General features: G+C 41.9%; 1 protein-coding gene across 4 annotated transcripts; it reads left to right on the forward strand.

Annotated features, from left to right (window-relative positions):
- The first annotated feature begins 3,593 nt into the window (after positions 1 to 3,593).
- On the forward strand, positions 3,594 to 14,585 carry rnf34a (ring finger protein 34a). 4 transcript variants are annotated; one of them, XM_023979485.2, is made up of 8 exons: positions 3,594 to 3,754; positions 6,097 to 6,315; positions 8,042 to 8,419; positions 11,305 to 11,367; positions 11,541 to 11,742; positions 11,878 to 11,907; positions 12,187 to 12,231; positions 12,961 to 14,585. In XM_023979485.2, the coding sequence occupies exons 1-8, from the start codon at positions 3,749 to 3,751 to the stop codon at positions 13,146 to 13,148; spliced, it is 1,131 nt and encodes a 376-aa protein (XP_023835253.1). In that variant the 5' UTR covers positions 3,594 to 3,748; the 3' UTR covers positions 13,149 to 14,585. The 4 variants fall into 4 exon arrangements, with proteins under 4 accessions (XP_023835253.1, XP_023835252.1, XP_023835254.1 ...); XM_023979484.2 differs by having other exon boundaries at positions 3,594 to 3,737; XM_023979486.2 differs by lacking the exon at positions 12,187 to 12,231 and having other exon boundaries at positions 3,594 to 3,737.
- The last annotated feature ends 1,138 nt before the right edge of the window (positions 14,586 to 15,723 follow it).

The following is a 15,723-nucleotide window of genomic DNA, read 5'->3' on the forward strand; positions in this document are numbered from 1 at the left end:
CGTAGGAATGGTGCCAGGTTTCCTCCAGACGTGATGGTTGGTATTCAGGACAAAGAGTTCAATCTTGTTTTCATTAGACCAGAGAATCTTGTTTCTCATGGCATGAGAGTCTTTGCGTGCCTTTTAGAAAACTCCAAGCGGGCTGTCACGTGCCTTTTACTGAGGAGTCTGGCCAACCTGATTGGTGGAGTGTTGCAGAAATGGTTGTTCTTCTGGAAGGTTCTCCCATCTCCACAGAGAAACTCTAGAGCTCTGTCAGAGTGACCGTCAGGTTCTTGGTCACCTCCCTGACCAAGGCCCTTCTCCCCCGATTGCTCAGTTTGGCCGTGTGGCCAGCTCTAGGAAGAGTCTTGATGGTTCCAAACTTCATCCATTTAAGAATGATGGAGGCCACTGTGTCCTTGGGGACCTGCAATGCTGCAGAAATGTTTTCGTATCTTTCCGCAGATCTGTGCCTCAACACAATCCTGTCTCGAACCTCTACGGACAATTCCTTCGACCTCATGGCTTGGTTTTTGCTCTGACATGCACTAACAACCGTGGGACCTTACATAGACAAGTGTGGGCCTTTCCAAATCATGTCCAATCAATTGAATTTACCACAGCTGGACTCCAATCAAGTTATAGAAACATGTCAAGAATGACCAATGGAAACAGGATGCACCTGAGCTAAATTTTGAGTCTCATAGCAAAGGCTCTGAATACTTGTGTAAATAAGCTATTTTTTTTTTTTTTTTATACATTTGCTTTGTCATTATGGGGCATATTGTGTGTAGATTGCTGAGGATGTTTTGTATTTATCCATTTTGAATAAGGCTGTAACGTAACAAAATGTGGAAAAAGTCGAGGGGTCTGAATACTTTCTGAAGGCACAGTACTTCAGAATCCAATTTATTTAAAACGTTTTATTTAGAGTATTGAAATCTAAAACCCTGTTCTTGGGAATTATTGAGAATATCTTTCCGTAGATAGTGAGGCTTCTAAGTCCTTCACAATTTTAGGGGGCAATTCAAGTGAATATGAGTCATAAACCGACCTACCATACAATTAAATATCTTCTAGTAACTAGAGGTTACATTTATTTTTGTTTTCTCAATAATGGGGTTAAACTTCAAATTACTCCTTTGTTTTTCATCCTTGCATATAACAATACCAAGATAAGTAACCTTATCTTTAATTGGGATACCATATACTTCCTGTAAAACACAGTCCTTGAGTGGAAATAAGACTGACTTATATTCCTTTCCAAAAATGATACCAAGGAAAACTGTTCAATACAGGAAAATATGGTGGTATCATCAGCCAGTTGACATAATTCTAATTCCATGCCAAGTGCTGAAATACATTGAAAATTCCCATTCTTGATATGAAGAGCCATAAATTGAGTAACCAATAAAAATGAAAATGGACAACTTCCCTCTTTGTATGTAGCCTACTCTCGATATAAACATTATGTCGTTTTAGGTGAACTGTAGTCAGCAGAGGGTCCCCAAATCCATTGGTAATGCATTACATTAGTGTCTTTTTAGAAACAGCTGCAATGACATCCCTGATTGTCATTCTGTTCAAGAACATACTACAAGAATGATCTGCTTTCGTCCACTATTTCCCATATTATTTCCCAGGTGGAAATGATTGATTCCTACAAATCAACATTCAGGGCCTCTAAGAAAAACATTCAATTAAAATCAATTGAATCCAAATTATTTATGTTGGGGTATGTATGTCATTATTTTTCTATGGGGGAACAACAGTGCTAGGTGCGGCTCTGTCTATAGAGTGGTAGTGGAAGCACTATAGACCACATACACTAATGTTAGCAGATATGAATTTAATTGGACTATTTCAGATTACTACTAGCAAGAGTGGATATCATAGAAGATATTTACTTTAAGAAATACCTATACAAATCAAGCTTAAAATAATGACTGGGCTCTCTCTAATAACCAAGCACAAAGCACTTGGGCTCCAGAGTGGTGCAGTGGTCTAAGGCACTGCTTCTCAGTGCCAGAGGTGTCACTACAGTCCCTGGTTTGATTACAGGCTGTATGACAACCAGATGTGATTGGGAGTCCCATAGGGTGGTGCATAAAAGTAGACATCATGCAAAACCACAAGTCCCTGCAAGCTACTGCACGTCATCTCTAGCTGACACCTTTGCTAACAGGTATTGTGTCAGTTTAAAATGTACACAAGACAGTTCACAGAATTGTCAATTTAAAGAAATATAGCCAATGTATTATGACTCATACTGTAGTACTCTATACATGTTCTGTGTTCAATCAATTTCAGAGTTTCCTAGTTCCTGACTAGCACATGAATGCAGCAGAAGTTGGTAAAGAGCAACTACATGAAGTTGACTGCAGTCAAAACTTCATGACCTTTAATCACATGGTTTTTGTAAAGTTCATGCAGTCAGTCATGTAGGCACACAGGCAAGGATATTGCTGCCAGTAAGATTGCACCTAAATCAACCATTTATCGGATCATCAAGAACTTCAAGGAGAGCGGTTCAATTGTTGTGAAGAAGGCCTCAGGGCGCCCAAGAAAGTCCAGCAAGCGCCAGGACCGTCTCCTAAAGTTGATTCAGCTGCGGGATCGGGGCACCACCAGTACAGAGCTTGCTCAGGAATGGCAGGAGGCAGGTGTGAGTGCATCTGCACACACAGTGAGACGAAGACTTTTGGAGGATGGCCTGGTGTCAAGAAGGGCAGCAAAGAAACCACTTCTCTCCAGGAAAAACATCAGGGACAGACTGATATTCTGCAAAAGGTATAGGGATTGGACTGTTGAGGACTGGGGTAAAGTCATTTTCTCTGATGAATCCCCTTTCCCATTGTTTGGGGCATCCGGAAAAAAAGCTTGTCCGGAGAAGACAAGGTGAGCGCTACCATCAGTCCTGTGTCATGCCAACAGTAAAGCATCCTGAGACCATTCATGTGTGGGGTTGCTTCTCAGCCAAGGGAGTGGGCTCACTCACAATTTTGCCTATGAACACAGCCATGATTAAAGAATGGTACCAACACATCCTCCGAGAGCAACTTCTCCCAACCATCCAGGAACAGTTTGGTGACAAAAAATGCCTTTTCCAGCATGATGGAACACCTTGCCATAAGGCAAAAGTGATAACTAAGTGGCTCGGGGAACCAAACATCGATATTTTGGGTCCATGGCCAGGAAACTCCCCAGACCTTAATCCCATTGAGAACTTGTGGTCAACCCTCAAGAGGCGGGTGGGCAAACAAAAACAAAAACCCACAAATTCTGACAAACTCCAAGCATTGATTATGCAATAATGGGCTGCCATCAGTCAGGATGTGGCCCAGATGTTAATTGACAGCATGCCGGGGCGGTTTGCAGAGGTCTTGAAAAAGAAGGGTCAACACTGCAAATATTGACTCTTTGCATCAACTTCATGTAATTGTCAATAAAACCTTTGACACTTATGAAATGCTTGTAATTATACTTCAGCATTCCATAGTAACATCTGACAAAAATATCTAAAGACACTGAAGCAGCAAACTTTGTGGAAATTAATATTTATGTCGTTCTCAAAACTTTTGGCCACGACTGTACTTGACAAAATAGATCAGCTCGAACGCCCCCGCGGTCTCGCTTAAGCTCGAGATGCTGGTGGAAAGAAGGAACACGTAATGAAGTGAGGATCTTTGGGTTGTTGCAATGGTCAGATTATCAGTTTATTGCCACAAATTCCACAACCCGGAGTTGCTATGAAGGTACAATTGCTATGAAGGTTAATTCTACTTTCCTCAATTCTCAGTAGGTTATTGCTGTCAAGCTAGCTAGCTGTAGTTGACTGTCAGCAAATATGCTAGCTAACAGTTTATTTTTGTTCGTTTTTTGTTCACAAGCTAGGTAGCGAACAATAAATAAATAGATAACTATCTTTATATATCCAGCTAACGTTAGCTATGTTGAGTGAGCTGAGTTCAATCATCTCTATATGTAGCATTGATGCTTAGTAACTAATGTAGCTAGCTATTAGCTACTGTCAGTATGAAGCTAGGTACAGCTACATGTTGTCGAAATAGGCTAGCTACTTGGCTAGATTTTCTTATCTAACTGTATATGAGTTAGCTAGCTAGATTAAATAGTTTATTCAGGCAAATTCTCGATAACCAGTATTCATGTTCAATGTCAGTAGTATTGATGATTGTCACCAAGGGAGAGTAGTACAGTAATAGCTTGATGTTTTGCATCTGTGACTAACGCTAGGCTACTAGCTAGCACGGTCAGTAGATTGACTGTTTGTCTTGCCTTGTTTGTGACTGATATTTGTGATTTGTATGGATAGTTCAAATCCTCCCTCCTAGGAAGAAATTTTCTGGTCAATTATTGATTTTTGGAATGTATGTTAGTTGTCTGTAGGCTGTTTGGTTCCGCATCTGTAGAAATCCTAACGCTCATTGGGCATAATATTTAGCCTTTACAGTGGGAGTTCTAATGTTCATATACTATTATCAGATTGTTACCCACTTAATGCATTTTTTTAACGTTCTACCATCTCTCTTCAATGAATATGCATTAGTAAGGATACAAACACATACTTTATTTAATTTAATCATCATACAATCTCAAACGTAGACAGCTGTGGTATTTTGCAGATATTAATGGATGATGATTGGTAGAACCTTGTGTAATTCAGATCAGTAGGGGACTCAATGCAGGTACAAGTCAATGTACACAAGCTGATTTACCAGGAGAAACTGCACCTTCAAGAGAAACACCCCCACAACGCATCCCAAAAAATTAAATATGAATATATTTAGACTAACAGCAGCAGAAAATGGAACAGTATTACAACAGTTGTAATGGGGTGCGTGCTGGTGGCAGGGAAGTCAGGCGCAGGAGAATGAACTTGGTTTAAACGGAGCTGTTTAATAAGTATTCAAAACCTACGAAAACCAAAATATACAAAATAAAATAAGAGGGTGCAAAACCCGTCACACACCAGAACATAACTAGAACACATACATACAACAAACAATCACCGACAAGGACATGAGGGGAAACAGAGGGTTAAATACACAACATGTAATTGATGGGATTGAAACCAGGTGTGATGGAAGACAAGACAAAACCAATAGAAAATGAAAAATGGATCAGTGATGGCTAGAAGGTCGGTGACGTCGACCCCCGAACACCGCCCGAACAAGGAGAGGGACCAACTTCGGCGGAAGTCGTGACAACAGAATTACAACAGTATTACAACAGTAGTAACAATAGTAGTACACCAATTTATGCACAAATTGACCTGTTGCTGTTGTTGAGTAAACATATTCCTATATTTGACTACTGTACAGTACTATTGTTCATGTAACAGAGACTAGTATAAAAAGTAATGGGCAAATGATAGGGCCTACGTTTGGAAACGGATTACCTCATTGATAGAGATGGGAGTTGAACTGAAATTGATTTTGTGGAATTATCTTCCCATGTTAATACAGGGGAATGCATTCTCTAGTATTAAATTGCCAGGGAACAGATATCGAGTTATCATTTGCAGCCACTCATCGAGGTAATTAGTCAGTTAGTTAGTTTATCCGATGCATGAATCATTTCTCCGCTACACACCTTCACTTTCTCACACATTCTCCCCTGCAGACAAAAGTATCCTATTTAGGGAAACTTTGATAGGATGTGTTGGATGTAGGTCTATTAGGGCTGGTCATCATGCAGTCCCTGGGCATGTCTAGTCTATTGTGCCGTCGTCAGTCACCACAGAGCTACGGGCTATGCTTTTCATTTCCTCAGCCATAACAAAGTGATGCCTCCAGCCTCTCCTGTGGCTGCAATATTAAGAGTATAATAGCTTGTGTTTCCTTGACCACTCTATTTTTAGATGTTTTCACACTTGCAATAACCTGTGTGCAATACATTGCGGCATCAAGCCAATCTGTTTGTAGGTATCACTGTGATAATGACTATAGGGTGTCTGGTGTCGCACAGATGGGTCCTAGCTCAAGGAGAGGAGGCTTGTCGACACTACAGGGCTGGTGATGTTTGACAGGGATAACTTCTTCTCATGTCTGTGGAGCTCTGCAGTCTCTTAACACTGCTGTCTATGTTCTCCAGGCGGGGGCCTCGTCCATGTGGGCTTCATGCTGTGGTCTGCTGAATGAAGTCATGGGCACAGGGGCAGTGAGAGGCCAGCAGCCTGGGTTCGGAGCCGGTGCCGGACCCTTCCGGTTTGCCCCCAGCGCAGGATATTCCACATATCCGCCCACAACCTCAGGGAGCCCCAGCCTCGTATGTAAGGCTTGTGGCCAGGCCTTCTCTGTCTTCAGGAGGAAGGTAGGTGTTGGGTTTTGGGACCATTGGGGTAGCTAGTAGACTTATTGTGTGAATGGCCTATGTGATTGTAGGCCAGTCCCAGATGGTTAGAGGGTGTTTTATAAGCTTTGGGGTGATGGCTAGTGTGTGTTTGATAGGCTTTGGGGTAATCAAGAAGGAACCTGTTTGGGTGTTTGAGCCATAGAATAGTTTATAATTGGTATTGACTGAGGAGACACTATAACATTTAATGCACTGATATTCTTAGATATTTTATTAGATCTGATCAGAGTAGCCCTCATATGTTTATTCAAACATACACACCCTACTACAGTAGGCCTACATGTTAAGTAAGGGCCAGTGTTGATTAGATCCGTCCTTAGACGTAATCTGATGTGTCCTCCGAGAGAGCCAAGATAAGAGATGCTGAATACAGCCAGTTACGTCATGAGACTGCACTTACAAGCCCATGGCACAGCAGTGGTAATTGCTACACTCCAAATCAAATTGAATTTGTCACATGAGCCGAATAAAACCGGTGTAGACCTTACCGTGAAATGCTTACTACAAGCCCTTAACCAACAATGCAGTTTTAAGAAAAATAATAAAATATTTACTAAATAAACTGAAGAGGGAAAAAAAAGTGACACAATAAAATAACGAGGCTATATACAGGGGGTATCGGTACCAAGTCAATGTGCGGGGGTACAAGTTAGTCGAGGTAATTGAGGTAATATGTACATGTACGTAGGGGTAAAGTGACTATGCATAGATAATAAACAGCAAGTAGCAGCAGTGTGAAAAAAGGGAGGGGGTCAATGTAAATAATCTGGGTAGCCATTTGATTAACTGTTCAGCAGTCTTATGGCTTTGGGGTAGAAGCTGTTAAGCTATGTTGAGAAAACCACATGTTTTTGTTCTAATGTAGTCTGTGGTAAAAAAATAAAAAAAATAGACAAGGACTTAGGCTACTTCTTTAGTGTAGATTTAGATCAGTGAGGTTTTGTGGCTGATGCATGCTAATGCTATGGTCTAAAGTTTGTTAGATTAATTTCTAGGTAAGCACTGTGCCTCATCAAAGGTCTAGCCAGAATTCATCAAATGGCAGGGGGAAGGGGGTCTGTTGTGATGACAGAGGGAGACGACATCTCCATATTGCTGGGTTGAATTCCTTTACTCTGTCTGTCCCTCTGCTGCTCTGCGTCACCATGCCAACACAGCGCTTAATCATGCCGCTTGCGTGTTATTACTGTTTGATGTTTGTGACATGAAATAAAGAACTGCCTGCCTCCCGTCCGACTGTCTGGAGATGGAGGGAAACAGATGCACATGATTGAAAAAATGCAGTAACGGAAAAAAGACATCGACCTTCTGCTTCCTCATGGCTTATTTTGGGCTCCAATACCCCACATTCCTCATCTGTCCAACATAGCCTGTGAAGGTTCAATTGATGATTTCAGAATCTGTGCTGCTTTGTTCAGAACAAACGCCCGTTCAAGGTGTATAGAGGGAGATGTTTGCACCATTTAATAATTGAATGAGACATGATTTAATCTTCCATGTGCATGAATGTTTTAGTGGAGACAAGTTCTATATGCAGGATATTGTTAGCCTGGAGTACTGGGCAGGCTTTGTGGATCCTATTAAGGCACAGTGTGCCCTGGTGCCTACATTACTCTGTGTCCATGTCACTTAGCCTGTCTCTCCACCTGCTTAATGCGCACACTCTTATCTCTCTCTCCCCCAGCATATCTGCTGCGACTGTAAGAAGAGTTTCTGCACTCTGTGCTCTGTGCTTCAGGAGAACCTGCGTATATGTGCCACATGTCACCTGCTGAAGGGGACGGCCTTCCAGAGACCACAGCTGATGCGGCTGAGGGTCAAAGACCTGCGGCAGTACCTGCTGCTACGCAACGTCCCCACAGACACCTGCAGGGAGAAGGAGGACCTGGTGGACCTGGTGCTGTGTCACCAGAGGACAGAGGGGGAGGAGGACCCAGACAACCCCCTCTATACCCCGCCCCCCTCCGCCGCACGTTCCACCTCTGAGCTGTCTGCTCTCTCAGTCTCCGCCTCTCAGGGGGAAGCTCTCAGCAGGAGCGACAGCTCAGGGACAACCAACCAGGTACATGTGATGCAGGTAGAGAGTGAGTGTAAAAGGTGTTACGTCTGCTCTGAAAGTGACTGAGGTCTAAATTAAGAGATGACTGCTACAAATACCTGTACTTTGCCTGCTCAGCTGGTGCAGAGAGCAGTAGAAGCTTTACTATGACTGGGAACATAGTAGTCCCCAAGGGATCAGTGGACTAAACAGCAGGTGATTCATCCTAATCCCTGCCTGGGCTGGAAGGATTTCTAGTGCTCTGTGGAGGTTTCTGTCTGAGTAGGCCTGTTGCGGTGACCATATTACCAGCAGACATGACCGCAGTAATATTCCACGTGACCGTTGAGTCATGGTAATCTCCTCTTATGCACTCAGGACATGCATTGGTAGTACCCAACTCACTAACGACCATGAGGTCCACTGGAGGCTGCTGACGTAACATTCCACTGATTCTTCTCCAGCCATTACAACGAGCCCATTCTCCCTATATTAAGGAGCCACCAACCTCCTGGGATCAGGTCCTAATGGCCTGGTACTCAGGGATCTATTGTCCCTCCATCAGGTCCTAATGGCCTGGTACTCAGGGCTCTATTGTCCCTTCATCAGGTCACTAATGGTCTGGTACTCAGGGCTCTATTGTCCCTCCATCAGGTCCTAATGGCCTGGTACTCAGGGCTCTATTGTCCCTTCATCAGGTCACTAATGGTCTGGTACTCAGGGCTCTATTGTCCCTCCATCAGGTCCTAATGGCCTGGTACTCAGGGCTCTATTGTCCCTTCATCAGGTCACTAATGGTCTGGTACTCAGGGCTCTATTGTCCTCCATCAGGTCCATAATGGTCTGGTACTCAGGGCTCTATTGTCCCTTCATCAGGTCACTAATGGTCTGGTACTCAGGGCTCTATTGTCCCTCCATCAGGTCCTAATGGTCTGGTACTCAGGGCTCTATTGTTCCTCTAACCACACTGACATCAATGCAAATACTCTTATCATCAAAACAGTATTGCGATTTTAAAACTCACCTCACTATGATTGATCAATTTGAAGAAAGAAGTTCAACAACCTGTTGAAACTGAGTGGAAAACATGGTTGTTGTGGATGTTGTTTCAAAGCCAACGAAATGGACAGTGCTTTCTAAGGTGACGATTAATTCAAAACACCCATACGCATATTAGAGCTGATGCATACTCATATGCCTATATACTGTATGAGATCAAGCCTGAAAAAAACGCTGAATTTAAAAAATGATTGTGCCATTATATAATACATAGCCTAATAGCGTACCGCATATTACGCATGGCAGAAAAACGAAATTATTTTAAGATGTAATTGGTCCAGCCTATACTCCAGAATTAGTAATCACCTTTGAGTGTGGACTGTATTATCATGCATACTGGATAGACTGGTTACCTCATGCTATACTCCAATCTTTCTATCCATGAGTCTGGGAGAGAACATATAGGCCTAGGCGATGCCGTTGGTTCATTGATTGTGCAGGGTGGCTTACAGAGTTAGCCTACAAGTGTAGAGGATTTGGATTTGATTTTGAATAGCTTAGTATTATGGATTTTTATAATCAATAGGCTGACCTATTACCTTTAGCTACAGAATATCTCAAACCTCCACTGATATACCATCAGGTGATGAAGGGGGTCTCATTGTCATGGAAACCCCTCACAGCGAAGCCTTTTATCAGACTGGGACATTTCCAGGAGCCTGTATGGAGCTTGCTCTCCGGTTTATACAAGCCATGACCTTCTCTCCTTTATACCATCCCCTCCCCTCTCTCCTTCATTCCTTTCTAGAGCGAGCAGAGAGTCAGGGTCTCAACAGTTTAATGAAATATGTTTTGTTACTATTGATGTTCCCGAACAGATTTCACTTGGTTTCCCAAATTTAAGCACTGGGTAACTGCACGAACAGGGTTAGAGAGCCCATGGCATAGAGTTTGGGCGGAATATCACCTGTCATGCAGCGAGAGGCTGCATGCTCCTCAAACAGTAGTTGATGAAATAACCGGAGTATGTTACCCGGCATGAGTGGAAAATGAATTTGAGTGCATACAGGTTACATCTATTTGTTCACCTGCTCGTGTTCCTGCCCATTTGATAATGGGCCATTGTAAATTTAAACAAATTTAACATAATATTGAAGACAAAATTAAATTGAGAATAGTCTGATGGGTGAAAATATGATCACTTGATGAGAGAACAGCTGTGTGTAGCCTGAGGCAAGGAACAGAGCGCAAGCTTTTTTTGCGACTTTCTCAAATCATCAATAGACTATAGTCYCATCATGCAGCCCATATATGTTTTGATTTCTAATACATTTGTATCATTCTCAACTAGAGTTACCAAATAACTCTAAATCTAGCATATATAGGACCTGTTTCAAATGATAACTTTTACACTCAACATAGCCACTTCAAATGCACACTCTCTCCAGAATGGGAAAAATATCCTTCCTATTTTATTCAGCTAAGTTCAATTATATTCTTACTACTATAAAGTCATATAAAATAATGGCACAGAACTTATAAGCATATCTTGTCTGATAAATGATCAAGCCTATGGCATGGCGCATAGCCAGATAACATACAGTAGGCCAACTCGTATTCTGTTCTTCTAAAAAACATTTTCTTCATATCATGTTTTTTTAGGCCTGCCTAAAATACTGGATTTATTGTGATGGTGTATATTAAATAGATTTATTTGAATTTTTAAAATGTAGATGTTCCAAAGGCACGCATCAGTGACTTGTATGCCTGGAGATGCTAAACATGTTTAGGCTAATTGACGGTCAATTACCGTGAGACTGGTAGTCTATTGCATGACGATAACTGGCTGACAAAATGTAAGGACCGCCACAGGCCTCCATCTGAGTCATGTGCTTGTTTTGTCTGTACAGGATATAGGCGACGCCACGTCTCTCTCCCTCCTGAACCTGGCACCCAGTGAGCACACACCAGAGGTAAATGATAAACCTCACTCCTAGTAGGCTGCTAACTGTAGAAAAATGTCCTCTCACAGCATCTGGAGCTTATTCAGAGGGGTGCGACATTCTCCTGTCCTATTTGCCCCTTCTCTCCAGTGCAGTATGTGTCATGTATGTAATGGCTTATGACTCTCCTCTCTCTCCTGCAGGTGAGCCCTCAGACGCGGCCGCGAGCGCGGGCCTCTCTCTCAGACATCTCCAGCCTGAGGGACATCGAGGGCCTGTCCGTGAGACAGCTGAAGGAGATCCTGGCCAGGAACTTTGTCAACTATTCAGGCTGCTGTGAGAAGTGGGAGCTGGTAGAGCGCGTCAGCCGCCTGTACAGAGAGACTGAGGAGAACATGAAGTCATGTGAGTAGCAGTGAGCCTGGTCCCAGATCCGTTTGAGCTGGCTTGCCAACTGCTATGGTCACTACCACACCATGTTTGCCCATCAAAATGGTGTGCAGTAGTTATTTTATCTAAATGTTTCTTTCTTTCCTTTAGTGGAAAACGTGAACACAGCTATAACTGCAGGTAAAATGTCACTCCTCTGTCTGTCTTTTGTGATGATATGTATCGTCTGTGGAACAGGAATGGAAAGTACAGCTACTTGACATGTAAACCCTTCAGTCCTCGTCAATGATATTCTAGCTCAGGATGTACAGTATCTTCATTACTGTATTGTAAAATTGTACCATCAGAGTTCCTGTATACCATCAATGCTTTGTACCAGGGGTAGATGCTGAGTTGATTTCTTTAGTACAAAAATAACATCAGTATTTACTGACTGTTGCTTTACTCCTTCCACACAAGTGGTGGCCTTGCCCCCTCCTCCCATCTGCAATGGAGGGATTGGAGGTAAGGTATCTGAAAAGGGCACATTTTCCCCTGGTCTCTCTTACTGTTGACCTCGTCACTCCTACCATCTCATGGCCCCTCAGCCTGCATGTAACACCGGCATCCAACCTCATACACAGCCCTCAGCCCTCAGCCATGCATGCAGGAAGTATCACCTTACTTACTACATGTGGTCCCACTACTACTACAGCACATCCATCGTGCTGTCTTTGTATCTCATCCATACCAAAGGTACCTTCATGCCATCTGAGCATGTCTAGTTGTTGGAGGTTCTCATTGCCCCTATTCATTGCCAAGTAAGAACCAGTCACCCAAGTGCCATCTTTAAGTTTATTACCTAGAAAGCCAAGATGTCTGTTAATAACTTCACACACACATTTCTAATAAAGCTAAATCTATACAGCTGCAAGAAGTCTGGGGTCTGAATTCACTGATACACCGTCAGGTGATGAAGGGGGTCTCATTGTCATGGAAACCCCTCATAGCGAACATTTCCAGGACCCTGTATGATGCTTGCCCTCTGGTTTATACCAGCCATGACCTTCCTAAGATAAGGCACTCTGGATACAAGAGCGAGGAGATATTTTAGTGAGCTCTCTCACTGACAGTGCCAGTCTCTTCTACCTCTTCAGGGCTTGACATCATCATTGCTCTCCTCCACTCTGATCTGTATGGAATGTCCTGTTCTTTTGCTTTCTTCTCTGATTCCTCCCCTCTGTCTTCCTCCAGATGGGGAGAAGGCCCAGCTGACCAACGTGGATGACAACCTGTGCAGGATCTGCATGGACTCTGTGATCGACTGCGTCCTCCTGGAGTGTGGTCACATGGTCACCTGCACCAAGTGCGGCAAGCGGATGAGCGAGTGTCCCATCTGCAGGCAGTACGTCGTGAGAGCCGTGCACGTCTTCAAGTCTTAATGTCTCAACCCACCACTTCCACCATGTCCCATCTTCAAAACATTCACCTCCAGAGAAACAGATCTGTGTTGTTCTGTCCTAGTTGTGGGTGTTCTGTTGTCATCCCCTGAAACGCTTACATTATTTGTAAACTTGATCATGAATTTGAGAAATGCAGTGTGTTCATTTTTTTCTTGGGACTAATCACTGTTTGACCAATGAAAAGAAGGGCAGCAGTCTACCCTTTATATTAACCCATTCCATTTCTAAACACATCCTTGACGTTTTCTCATCTACCGTATTTTATGTTATGCGTTTGCTTACTTATGTTGACTTTTAAACAAGAATGTGAGCTGTGTGTGCGTACCATCGTTCCCAGGTACCTACAGAGTGAACCACTAATTGTGACTGGTAACTAACTCCCTGTCCCAATGAACAAACCGTATCATGTAAAGTCTGCCCATATAGAGGTCTGTTTTGATTTGGAAGGAAGTCTCACATTTTTTTAAATTCTGTCATAACGTCTTAGCACTGAATGTTAAGATAAGAAAACGGGTGCTAAATACGTTCAAATGTTTTTCCTGTTTTCCGTTTGTTAGTATACCAACTTAAATTGTGGATGTCGTCACTGTCTGAAAACCTTACCTCCAAAACAAACTTCAGGAAATGACCTTATTTTCCCATTAACGAACATACAATTATGAAACTTCAGAAGCTATTTCGAATACATTTTCTTGGTCCTAGAGTCAAATGTTCAGAGTACAACATTGAGGGGAGTTACTGCTTTCAATAGATGAAAAACATAACACTTTATTTTTTTATGCATTATGAGCATGTAATTCCATCAGACAGCAAAAATATGCTTAGAATATTTTGTTATCTTTTCTTGGAAGTGGAGGGAATATTGTCTTTTTAATTAATACATTGTTGTAGTTAACACAACTAATCAAATATATAGCTGCAAGTTAACTGCCACTTGTGGAATATAAAGTATATTGAGGAAAAGTGACTTGCTGTACAGTTGCATATAATGTTTCATATCAGTATGAGATGTACATATCTATTTTTGTCCATTTGATTTGAATGTGTAATTGAATTGAAGATTTCCCTCAGATTAGTTTATTAAAGAGTAAGGTTTCACTGTCAGGTGGATTGAAATGTGTTACTACATTGGTTTGCTTGAGTGGTATGTCCTCAAATGAGAAGCAGAGCATGATGACGGTCTATGGGTGCGTCCAAAATGGCACCCCATGCCCTATGGGTCTTTGAACAGTAGTGCACTATATAGGGTTCCATTTTGGACATAGACACTGAGATTGGGTGGAGAGGTTTCCTGTATCACACAGTCAACTACCCTTTGGAAAGGTATGCTAAATAAATTGTGCAAGGTCTGGTCTTTGTATTTGGGAATGTTTAACCTTTTATTTTGGTAATTAAAGATGAATTATATTAGTTTGACTTCATCTACTTGTCTGGTATGTTGTGATGCCCAGACCAACTTGTTCTTGGCAGGCCTTTGAAAAATGCAATTAACAATTTGATAAATGGGAAAATTAATGCAATCCTGTAGGATGAACTAGTGTTGAGTGCTAGATTATTCCGTTGCCTAGGAGAAGACAGCTGCAGAGAGCAGCTTCCATGTGACAAATGCTGAATGGAAAAATACAAGCATGGTTGATACATGATCTCAGAGTTGGGTGAGGGGGTTCCAAAAATATGTTCACATGCCAATGTTATTTCCTGCTCATTGAAAGCGAAGCCACCCGAGGTCACCAGTGACCCTGGCATTTAGTAAATACTCTGCTGTGCCCTATCAAAAAGGTCACAACTGAGGGTAAAAAATGTCATAGTATGAAAAGTCAGATTTTATACAGAGAAATATACTTTTAATGACAATCATTACAAATATAAAACTACATCATGTGCATCTGTGTGGCCAATAGCATTCACTTGACATTGTATGCCACAACACATAAATAATGACAATTATATTATTTGCACAAAACCACAGATATGATTATGGATGATTACTCAAATATAAATAAAGAAAATGTAAAACAATGAGTAGATCTGTCAATCTTGGAATTAATGATTGGATGAGCAAATGCTCTTTCAAAAGAAACTTACTGCACACCAAGTCTGGAGGCCACTTATTGTATGCATGGGTGAAAAATGATTCAATTACTTTACACACTCACATTATGGGCTCTTGCTAAAACATGTTAAACACGAGATTGCATTTTCCTGTTTCAAACAAATTTCAAAATGTATCACAGAGATTTAAAAATACATTTGACTAACTTTCCTTATGTCAATATTGATTGACTGATTAATTTCAAGCTGTATTAATTTAATCACTTGTGCAACATTTATTTAAAGATGCAGAAATCGCCCCGCCATTTCCTGGTTGCAAAAATTCTAATAGTTCACACAAATTTTAGTTTGTGACAAAATAAGCAAGTATAGTCTAGAATACCATCTAAACCACTGTGAAATATATTTTCCATAATCAAAAATATTGTATTTTCAGCTGTTTAAGGCTGGTGCACAAAACCGAAAGCAAAAGACAAAAACAAAACTTAAGAACGGGAAGCAT

The sequence above is a fragment of the Salvelinus sp. IW2-2015 genome, linkage group LG33 (genome assembly GCF_002910315.2).
Source record: "Salvelinus sp. IW2-2015 linkage group LG33, ASM291031v2, whole genome shotgun sequence".
Taxonomy (NCBI): Eukaryota; Metazoa; Chordata; class Actinopteri; order Salmoniformes; family Salmonidae; genus Salvelinus; species Salvelinus sp. IW2-2015.